General features: G+C 37.2%; 1 protein-coding gene across 1 annotated transcript; it reads left to right on the top strand.

The window, feature by feature from the left end:
* Nucleotides 1-560: 560 nt before the first annotated feature.
* Nucleotides 561-11,539, top strand: ccdc124 (coiled-coil domain containing 124). Its single transcript, XM_082187321.1, has 5 exons — nt 561-636; nt 1,768-1,939; nt 6,470-6,662; nt 8,315-8,420; nt 10,587-11,539. The coding sequence occupies exons 2-5, from the start codon at nt 1,781-1,783 to the stop codon at nt 10,786-10,788; spliced, it is 660 nt and encodes a 219-aa protein (XP_082043447.1). The 5' UTR covers nt 561-636; nt 1,768-1,780; the 3' UTR covers nt 10,789-11,539.
* The last annotated feature ends 670 nt before the right edge of the window (nt 11,540-12,209 follow it).

Below are 12,209 nucleotides of genomic sequence, written 5' to 3'. Positions count from 1 at the left end.
AAACTGACCATGTAAACTCCTTTGTACAAAAGGTCAAATTTCCTTGATTCCACTGAAGCACAAGATGCTGTTTTATTTTCATATCATGCTGAATAACAAGTCCTAAATGAAATACAAACATCCTGAAATTCAAATAAAGCTTGTTATAGGCCATACTCATTATAACTAGGATTTATTTCCATAAACAATTTTTTTTAAGTAAAATATGTTAAAAAGCAATTGTATTGTTAATTAAAAATATATATATAAAAATTAATTCACATCAAATTAGATAAGAATGGAAAGTACAATGAGAATAACAGCTAAAGCCTGCGCAAAGCAATCATTTGATATCCATAAAATCGAAGACTTTCTCATGACTTTGTTTTGGATGGACCCCACTGTTTTCTGGTTAAGGAGCAATTAGACTATTAACAGAGGGACTCCGGATGTTGTCGTGTAGTATCACACGTATTTCGATTTTTCTGTACCTGTTGAGTATTGACAAAACGGACCACAATAAGCCTAGCGTTCGCTGTTTACCGTAAGCGTGTAGTGGACTGACCGTCGAGCCTCCAGAGGGCGCTAAATGAACCGCTTCAACTGTGGGGCAGCGGCTTGAGAAGAAGAGCGAACATCATCCCGGTGCAGGAAAAGGTTGGTGCTGTTACATTATATATTAGATTCGGTGCCTGAAAATGAATTCGATTAATAAAATGAGATGTTTTAAACGCCCCCGTCTAGATCTGCTTTCATTGTTCAGCTGACAGTGTCTGATACAAGCTTGTACATGAATACTATCACTCTCTGAAACCAGAGTGACTAGCAAAGATGCTAACGAGAAGGTTTCTGAAAAGAAAAAAGTACAATTCAAATGTTCCTAAAGTTCCAGAATTTTCCCTTTGCGACACTCTATTTTAGGAAATTAGAGAATTAAATCCTCTAGCCGCGAGACATGTCAGATGATACGTGTGCTGTCAGAACATAAAAAAAACCGAGCAGGTGTAAGATTTATGATAAAGTTAATTATATATATATATATATACACACACACACACACACACAGACAGTGCTGCTAAATGTATATCATAATATATATCATAATAATTATAATGTATCGCAAATAACATTAGAATAAAGTCTATAAGGTAATTAAGAAAAAGTGGATGCATATTTTACCGTCTACCTTGTTAATCTCCTTCTCTTTTGAAAGTGCTGTAAACAAAATATTTGGAGTTTAACACTGCCTAGTTAATACCGGATTATGTTAAAGGGTTCACCCAAAAATTTAAATTGTGTAATCATTTAATTACCCTCAAATTGTTCCAAATCTGTACGAGTTTCTTTGTTATGTTGAACACACACAAAAAAAAAAAAATTTGAAGAATTTTCAATTTTGGTTACCAGACAGTTGATGGTAGCCATTGACTTACATAGTAGGAACAAATAAATACTATAGAAGTCAATAGCTACTGGCATCTGTGGTTACCAAAAAGGGCCTTCAAAAATGCCTTATTTTATTTTATTTTATTGAGGTCTGTGCTTTACTGTGAAATGTATGAGGTGCACAGAACAGATGCACAAAACCGAATAGAGAGCCCAATAACAACTGATCCTAAATAAACACTATCGATTCAGCCTCAGGTCATGATTGCCATGTGTTTAGTTTTCAATCTTTCTCTCATTAGTATGTTTATACACAACACATTAATGCCCTTTGTGATCTCAGCACATACAGTATTCTACCACTTTTAACTGGTCATCATCTCTACCTTATCTTCTCCGCAGGGAAGTCCCAGGAATGCCGAAGAAATTCCAGGGTGAGAATTCCAAATCGGCCACAGCGAGGGCCAGGAAGGCCGAGGCCAAAGCAGTCGCTGATGCACAGAAACAGAAGGATCTGGAAGATGCGCTCTGGCAAGATAACGACAAACATGTCATGAAGAAAGAGCAGAGGAAGGTAGGACTGATTTTTTTTTTTGGTTTAACAACTTATGTCCTTCAAAGCAGGAAATGCAGGCTTCCCATGGGTCCTTGAAATCCTTGAAAGTTTGTGAATCTGAAAAAAAAAATTTCAGGGCCCTGGAAAGTTTTTGAAAATAAACATGCGTAGATATAGGTCCTTGAAAATGTATTTTGTGCAAGAAGTTTTCTGGAAAAAATTCCATATTCCCTCCGGTCCGCTAATGTGTTATTTTGCGAACACTTCGTGGCCTATGCATACTAGCTTGCTTTATTTACGTTAGTTACGCGCATTTACGCGTTGCGTTAAGTGTTTCCCCGCGTGAGGTACTTTGTGTTGTACGTTGCCATGATGTTCACGCGTGCAAAACTGTCACAATGTATCTTTCAAGGTAACACTATGTAACCTTGCTCTCACTTGAAATGTGTCCCCACATTAAGTCCTTGAATTTAAGGGTATTGGACCTGGAAAGTCCTTAAAAGGTCCTTGAATTTGAAGTTAACCAAGGTGTGGGAACCCTGGAAATGTGATCTGCTTTGGTATTGTTTGAAATGTACCATTACTGTGATTACATTTTTGTCACATCCACACCTAATTGGAAGGACACTCTATGAAATGCGTGCATACAGACAGAGTGTAGAATAAACACAAGGTGGCAGTAAAGATTGTTTACTGTTCCTCCAATCCACTTAAAGGGATAGTTCACCCAAGAATTCAAAATTCTATTATTACTCACCCTCATGTCGTTCCAAACCTGTAAGACTTTCGTTCATCTTCGGAACACAAATGAAGATCTTGTTGATGAAATCGGAGCTATTTCTGTCCCTCCAGCTATGCAACTACCACTTTGACGCTTCAAAAAGTTCTTAAAGAGATTGTAAAACTATCCATATAAATTGAGCGGTTTAGTCAATTTCCCCAGGCTCGATCGCTTTATATGATGAACAGATTTAAATTAAGACTTTTATTCACATTTAAACATTGATCAGCGAATATAAACAGAAGCTTCTTGCGGAAGCTCAAACATGCTGCTTAACATGAGAATGAACCTCATTGGTTCTCGCACATCAAACAAACATGCTTAAGCTTTCGTTTACCACAACTGATGTGTGCGTTGATAAATGTTTATATGTGAATAAAAGCCTAAATTCAATCTGTTGTTCATCATATAAAGCGATCGAGTCTCTTGGACTAAACTGCTGGATTCATATAGATTAGTTTTACGATATTTTTATTAACTTTTTGAAGAGTAAAAGTGGTAGTTGCTTAGCTTTCAACGGAGGGACAGAAATCTCAGATTTCATCAAAAAGATGAATGATGAATTTGTGTTCTGAAGATGAACAAAAGTCTTATGGGTTTGGAACAACATGAGGGTGAGTAATTAATGTTTTTTAATATAATATAGTAATAACATTTTTGTGTGAACTAACCCTTTAAATTGTTCGACAGTGAAATAGTTTGTCTTAATCAATGCAGTCAGTAGTACCTGGATAGAGATTGCTATCCATTAGAAGCCACAGGAAAATGATGTCACGGCGATAGTTGGCTGATGGCACCATACAATTACGAACATCTTAAACTGTGACATCAAAGGCAGCAGATAAGGTATTAGTCCATTTCACACTTTTGAATTCTTCAGAATGAAAATAGTCACTGTGAAAATATTTATTATTTGCCATTTATACACTACCATACAAAAGTTTGAGGTCGCTGAGATTTGTAAATGTTTTAAATAAAAGACTCTTATGCTCAGGCTGCATTTTGATTTAAATACAGTGAAAACTGTAATATTTTGAAATATTATTACAATTTCAAAACATAAAAAAAAAAAAATCTTGTGATTGCAAAGCTGAATATTTAGCATAATTACTCCAGTCTTCAGTTTCACATGATCCTTCAGAAATCATTTTAATATGATGATTTGGTGCTAAAGAAACATTTCAGTTGTGCCGCTACTTAATATTTTTTTAGAAACCATGATAAAAAAAAAATTCAAGATTCTAAGAATAGAAAATCCAAAGGATTGAAAAATATCTTTTTTTTTTTTTTACATTATAAATGTCATTACTGTCACTTTTGATCAAGTTATTGCATCCTTGCTAAATAAAAATATTAATTCAACAACAAAAATGCCGAACATTTTTTGATAGGTAGTATAGTGTATGAAAAAAAAACCTAACACCGTCAAGATGCTTTTTGCTCATATAATGGTCCAGTATAGTTATAGCATCTACCAGCTGCAGCTAGCTACCCATGCTAACCACCAAAACGTTGGCCCCTTTTGTCCTAATTGTCTTTATGATATTGAAATGTTTTTGACTTCTGTACTGAACGTACAGAAAATTGATTCCCACCGTGCCCATGTTTTCCATGTTATGTTGTCTAGCATTCCCGTCATTGGCTCCTAATCTTGTATCTAAATGACACAGCTGTCTTCCTCGCTAAAGCTGCAGACATATGAGTCTGAGTAGCACACAATAGATTAATACATTGCAAGTCAGGTTTAGGGTTGCTCAGGAAATGAGGTCCCCACGAATAAAATGAAAGACGAAGCCTACTGGGTTAAAGTTACACCATCTCAGAAGCTCTGATATCCTCTATCAATTATGCCGCATATTGATGAGTGTTTGTTGTCAGTAATGGAGCATGATTTTGAGGCCTGGGTGAGGTCCATGCGCGGATGTTGTGACTGATGTGCACTGATTGTTTGGTTATTATGCCTCCAAAGCAATTTTTTATGCCATGTTAAGTGTCAGCAAACCAGATTGCAAGTGATCCACGTCAACACATGTTTATAGCGGGGTGTAAAACTCGGTTCTTGGAGGGTCACAGCCTAAAGAGTTTACAGTGTGTTTCACGTCCTCGTAGAACTCGTAATAAGAATTTTTCTGAGAGCTCCTACTTGTGACCACATGACCACTGTACCACCTGACCGCTTCAGATTTATTTAGCATTGATAGTGTTGCCATAGAAACACATAATTCCCATTCCACGGACGCAAACAGCTTCAAGTAGAACGTCATGTGTTGTCATCATGTAATTACGGTACTTACGACATGGCATGAACGCAGCACAAGTTCCAACCCTGCTCCAACACACATACCTGTAGTTTTCAAATGAGCCTGAAGGACTTGATTAGCTGGATCAGGTGAATTTAATTAGGGTTGAAAGGCTGTTGTAACACATGCATAATCTTAAATCAGTATTTCACCCAAAAAATTTGGGTCAGTACTATGCAATGCAGCTTGCAAATGTGTTAAAGGGATAGTTCACCCAAAAAAGAAAATGTTCAGGCATCATTTACTCACCTGTATGTTTTTCTCTTTTTCTGTGGAATACAGAAATGTTGTTTTGGACCCCATTGATTTTCATTATATGGAAACAAACAGTTTAAATATCTTTAAGAATATCTGTTCTGCAGAAAGAAAGAAAGCCATACAGGTTTGGAATGGCATAAAATTGAGTAAATAATGCCAGAATAATTTCATTTTTGGGTGAACTATCCCTTTAACACATTTGCAAGCTGCATTGCATCGTGTTGACGCAGTTCTCAAATTAATTTGTTAAATTTTTTTGGGAAACAAACTTATAGCAAAGTACCATATAAATTTAAATCCTGTTTACCTATTTTGATATGTTTTTGGGGCTGATATAGATTAAGTATTTTAATTATTAGAAGATATTTCGGTAGTCTAAATATTTGAAAAGCAGTCTTTGCTGGCCTTCGGTGCCCTTTCTCCCTTCCTGGCTCTCTCCTGCCTCTATTTCATACATTATTTAGCCAGTGTTGGCATATGTAGTGAGAGTCAGCAATACTGGCATGATGTGCCAGTCTACTTGGTAAGGCACTCTGGTTAGGAGCTCCTCACACCCTGTTCCTTTCCTCCTGTTTCCCCCCATCTCTGCCATCTGATCCCCGGCGTCCTATCAGACCCACGCTGCTGTTATCCCACTGCAGCCATTCTGCTAATTATACCCCATGTCACTGGGACCGCTTTGTGTGTTCGGGAAAGCTCACCTGCACTGGAAACACACTGATTTATCCTTTACATATTCTAAAGATCAGCCGGGTTTGGTGACTATAATTTATCACCAGTAGATATGTGAGAATGTCAAGAGAGAGGAACGTATCTTGGTTTGCTCTTAAGCACGGCCTGCCGTGCGTCTTATCTGTGTCATGCGAATGACATTTCAGCCTCTGCTCGACATCTGAAGGTGTCATCTCATTATGCGTATCTTCTTACTGTTGTGTCACCATTTCTGGGGATGTTATCAACAAGAAGGTGGCTGGTGGTTAGGATGTGGAGAGTTAAGACCATGTCGGAACCTAGTAACCATTACTTACTGCCGCGCTGACACAGAGTGACTCTGAGCGGGCAGGAGGCATCTCTAATTTCTTTACTCTGCTCTGCAGTTTACACTTACATTTGCTTAATGACCGTCAGGCTGCCTTGATAACATCGGTCCTGTTGTAATTTAAAAGAGTGTGTGTGTGTGTGTGTGTGTGTGTGTGTGTGTGTGTATAGGATGATAAGGAGAAGAAGCGTTTGGAGGCTCTGGAGAGGAAGAGAGAAAAGCAAAGGCTCCTTGATGAAGAAGATGCCATGATAAAGGGTAAACAGACAAAAGAAGCCCCCAGTAAAGTGACTCGAGCTCAGATCGAGGAGACCCTACAAAAAGGCCAAAATGTTAAGGAAACCAAGGAAACCAAGGAAAAAGGTAAGGCCAAATCCAATCCAATAACTCTGCTCCAAAACGTACTGTGCTTCCTATGTAGGCAACATCCTAAACATCATGAAACCTCATAAGTGACTGATTTCCAGTGCTGTACATAGCGTGTGTCACACAAAAGGCCCACTATACTGTATGGGAGATTTGACACACATTAGCTACGTTTACATGGACACAATCAGAATGAAATCAATCCGATTGATGAATCCGAACAAGGTGTTTACATGAATGATAAATAAAGTAATCGGGTTGATGTGCGCGTTTATATGTCACAAGTTTCAAATCGGATCTGATGTTTTGACATGCGCACACTGCACGAATATACAGAGTTTCCCGCTTTTCGCGCATAAATATTCTCCTCTATTGGTTCTGTACGTAATATTAATTTGTCTCTGGTCATAATTTAGAGCATATTAACCGTTTTGCCGTGCTGCTTATTGATCACGCAGTAAAAATGCTCCTCCCTGCGGCCAAAACCAGTCGTCTGTGGATGAGAATCCAAAACAAGGACTGGTGGGACGTTGTCCTGCTTCACTTCACAGACGCGCGAGTGAAATGAGAATTTTAGAATGACGGGAAACTTATTTATATGACACTTTATTCAACAGGAAGAACAGCTCGTTCCGCGCGTCATACGTCATTACGCTAGTTAACGTCATCGCACATGCGCAGTCCTTTCAGTTTCGGTTTTCAATCCGATCAAGTGTTTACATGTTCTCTCGATCGGATTACAAAAGGGATAAACCACCCCTTTCAATCCGATCGAAATTTCATTCGGATCGAGCTCAATCGGATCAGTTAAGGTGTTTACATGAAGGTTTTTTAGTCCGATTGAGCCGTCAATCCGATTATAAGTGTCCATGTAAACGCAGCTATTGACTTCAGTGGAGTTTTACATTTGAATGTTGATGAACCAAAACCATGACATTCTAATATTAAAACACACAAATTAGTTAAAATATATATATATATATATATATATATATATATATATATATATATATTTTACATTTAATACCATAGGTTATTGCTTTAATGTTTTTTGTCACACTATATTATTCCAATCGTCCATGAAGGAAACCCTGACAAGTTAAAGTCACTATGAAACAGATCTTTTCTTCTGTGTCGTGTCATGAATCAGAGTGAAGCGGATTATGGAAAGGAAAAAAAAAAAGTAGAGCAGGGACCCAATGGTAGATGATTGGATGGAGGCAGATCTGAATATGAGCTTGCTTGTAGAAAGGGGCGGGGTTTAAGCGGACTACAGTAAATGATTAAAGAATGCATCAACAGCCTTTCGCTTTTACCAGGAAATCAAAAAGAGTCATTTGAACTGGTGAATTGTTCACATTAAGATCAATAACATTACATTGGTAAAATAAATAGGGTGTATTATCATTTTATGCTGACATTCAGCCCTATTTATATTCACACAACAAAATAAACTGGATTGCTTGTCAAAATTCCTACCCGGACTGTTCACATCGAGTGCATTGCAACTGTTTTAAGGCCTCTGAGCAAAGTGTGCACACCTAATCGACAGCCACATGTTGCACTTATTTTTGTGTGTCTATATTGTTTAATTGTTTGAATTAACTTTTTCAGATCGTTAAGTCTAATGTGTCCTTTCAAATCTACAGAGAAAAGCCACTTGGAGATGCCACTTGAGGAGAACATCAATCGGATAGTTCTAGAAGAAGGCACGGTGGAGGCCCGAACCATAGAGGATGCCATCGCAGTTCTCAGGTATCATGCTCTCTGGAGAAATACATTTTTAGAGTTCTCTCTTATTCTACAAACATAATGCAAATATGTATAAAAAAACAAAACATTTGTTAGAGTCACAATTCCCATATTTTTTGCTGTTGTCACAGGGTCCCTGTCGGTTCTTAAAAAGTCTTAAAATGTCTTAAATTCAGTTTAAAAGTTGTAAATATCTTAAAGGTGCCCTAGTGAAAAAACCTATACCAAAATGTACTTTAGTTATCCATAAATAGTGCTGAGGTCCAACTAAAGATATACTTAAGTACATTAAGTACAAAATTAGTTGTTCCAATTTAGCAGACTTTAAGTATACCAAAAGTTCAATTGCAGGGTTTTTATAATTAGTACGTAATATGTAAATGTATTTGTAGTATACTTAGCATAAAATAAATGTATTTCAAATATATTTTAGTATATTTATTTTTCACTATTGTAGGCAATTTTCAGAGCGGCTAGCAATAGCAAGCTAGCTTTGAAAGCATAAGATCCCACGCTCACTTCAGAGTGTCTCCAAAGCATACCTGTCAACACTCCCGTTTTTTAGCCCTATCTCCCAGACCCCTCCCGGTTTGTTATTTCTCCCGGGAAACTCCTGTAATTTGCATGGCCCAAACTCCTTTATGAATAATCGGACCAATATGTTTGTCTAATGTTGACCAGTTGCCAGATCTTGTATTAAATGCATTATATTCACACAATCCACACACCATATACAATTTCAACCCGTTTGTCACCTCAACCTGGCAACCTATAACTCAGTTGCGCAGTCACGGAAAGCTTAACCCGAAAGCAAGCCGATAGACATCCGACATCCAATCCCGGATTTTGAAAACCAAATGTTGACAGGTATGCTCCAAAGCAATGCCTCCTTTAAAACACATGAACGTAACAACGCACAGTCGCACACAGGCAGAGTCTGCAAAGCGTCACAAGAGACGGTGTCTCTTAAATTACCTCTTGCGTCAAAGCACATAACATTACAATAAAAATGAACATAAACAACTTAAAGAGCTCTGACCTGTACCACCTGACTGCTGCAGATTCATTTTGCCGTTGATAGTGTTGCTATTGAAACGCACAAATTTGAGACACAAACCGCTCCGAGTATAATGTTACGAGTTTCCATCTCTTCCAAATTACAGTAGTTATAGCATAAACACAGCAAAAGCTCATTGTTTTGGTTCAGGAGGAAAAGTATTAGGTGGCTGCTGTTGCTCGTATGCCTAACTCTGCATAACCTTGCGGAACACACTGATGACGTGTGATGTCTGCGCGATCAGTGTGTGCGGAGGGACGAAAATATGTACGTTCGGACCATTTTTATACGTTCGTATATTTCAGAACATTTTATGGTCCTACACCTTCCACAGACGATATATAAATATTAATACATTTAGACCATTTAACTTAGTGATTGCTATCAGGATGTGAAGAGACTTTCAACCAGCTTAACAAAAAAATTATTCTGGAACAAATCGCCTACCCTGCCTTTAAATGTACAACAAAAGGCTTAATTATCATTTTAAGAGCTCTTGAATTTGAGGATGGAGATTAGGAATCATGACACAGCCTAATGTGATTAAACTTCAGAAGGTATGATTTAATTAATAACTGAGTTCAAAGTTCAAAATGCGGCACTGTTGCGCGTTCTACAGGCTCGTGGTTTCAGAGCAGTTCGCGATCAATTAATACCGCACATTTATAAGCGAATGTTTATGATTTAATGTTCATGATTTATAACAGTTGTTACTTTATGGTTTGTAGATGGTTGTAAGAATGCGTATTGTATCTCCCTCAACTTTTTGAATAAGCAGCTGGAAGTAGGGAAGCATATACATTTTTTTAAATAAGAGTCACAGGATATTTCAGGCTTGTTTATAATTAAAAGTCCCACATACATAACATTTTTCTGGTTATTGTTCTGATTTTGGTTGCACAATATACTATATCTGGCATTTACTTTAACGTAAGCTATCGGGGCTTCTCTCTGGGCCGCCCTGTCACAGGAAGGAAAGACTTTAAACATAATTTAACACATTCAGAATATAGATTTGACCAGTATCAACACAATAATCTGTGCATTGCCTTTCTTTAAAGCTAGATTCCATTCTACTTTTGGTTCATGCCTCTGTTTTTTCTGTTTTTCAGCACTAAGGAAGACCTGGATCGACACCCTGAGCGTCGTATGAAAGCCGCCTACGCTGCATTTGAAGAAGAAAATATGGCACGCCTTAAAATGGAGAACCCCAATATGCGACTTTCCCAGCTAAAACAGCAGCTCAAGAAGGAGTGGACGAAGTCTCCGGACAACCCCCTCAACCAACGCGTGGCCTCCTACAACTCCAAGTAAACCAACACAATGGCACTTAAAGACTGACCCTCGACGCAGATCCTAATGAATACAAAAAAGGCATCATGATTAATTAGGACACACAAAATTAACACATGCACTGGTGATCTATTCACACCCCTCGCCTCTTACATGAACTCATAGACAAACTTGGATTATTTAACTAATTATTCAATAAATATCTCATGATGTATGAACAGCATACAACCTAATTTGCTTATCTGCTAGACCACAGCATATCAAGAGCTGCTGGGAAGTTTTTAGTTTTGGTTTGGAGTGAATGCAGAGTGGATTCTTCTCAGCTAGCACATGTTTCTTTCTCATAACATGTTTTACTGCAGCAGTGTCAAGCCCATTTATTAATGTCTCCATCTGATATGCTGCACATGAGCTGGAGTGTGGTTAACCTGAGGCAATTTTTTTATTTAGTCTGTGTGAAGATCTTTAGGGTTCAGCTTCTGGTTTGAAATGTATGGAGAAGAGAAAGGTGATCTGATAATTGCCCTTAGTTAAGATGATGGTAGGGATTTTTTTCGATTGATTGATCTTACATAACTCCTTGTTTTGAAACTGCACTTTGGACCCTGGAACGATGTCTCCACATTCCAAAAGCGAGTGGACTAATAACTGTTGGATTCCCATACACACGTGTCAAGTAGTGTTAACACACTCTATGCTTTGCTCCGCATCTGGAGGAGGACAAACACTCTCGTTGGTTCTTGGAAAAAAATAATAAAGATGGAAGAAAGAGTTCCTTTCACTTTTTTTTCTAATTTCCTTTAAAAGAAATGGCCTCATATGATGGAAAGCTGTTTAGTTCTAGTTTTTTTGGTCTCCCATTTCATTTATTTTTCAGGAAAATGTTGTTGTCTGTTTTGACTTTTTACAAATATTGGATTGTTGACTGCATTTGTCAAGCTGAATCATTTAATCCTCATACCCAAGTTATGGTAAGAAAAATAGATCAAACAAATACTTTTCCTAAATTTAAGGGAAACTGAGAACCACAAACCAACCTTGGTCCTAAACTAGCTAACTTGTTGCAGCTTAATTTAGGCTAGATTTACAAGGTTAACATTACAACCCTTACCTGAAACCCTTGTTATATAGATAAGCATTTTATTTATTAAATTATTTCTCTTCTCTCTCTCTCTCTCTCTCTCTCTCTCTCTCTCTCTCTCTCTCTCTCTCTCTCTCTCTATATATATATATATATATATATATATATATATATATAATTTTTTAGATATATAATTAAATGTTTAAAATTTCATTTTATAAATTTCATTTGTAATGAAATATATTATTTAATTTTTATTTAAAATATTTAATCATACAAGTCACTTAATTTTTATCTAATGGTTAAAATTATTGCTAGAAAATTACAAACATCATGCACATATAATACTGACATTTGGTTG

The sequence above is a fragment of the Leuciscus leuciscus genome, assembly GCF_965113295.1.
Source record: "Leuciscus leuciscus genome assembly, chromosome: 13".
In the NCBI taxonomy this organism is placed as follows: domain Eukaryota; kingdom Metazoa; phylum Chordata; class Actinopteri; order Cypriniformes; family Leuciscidae; genus Leuciscus; species Leuciscus leuciscus.
This window is presented reverse-complemented; position numbering and strand designations above follow the sequence as displayed.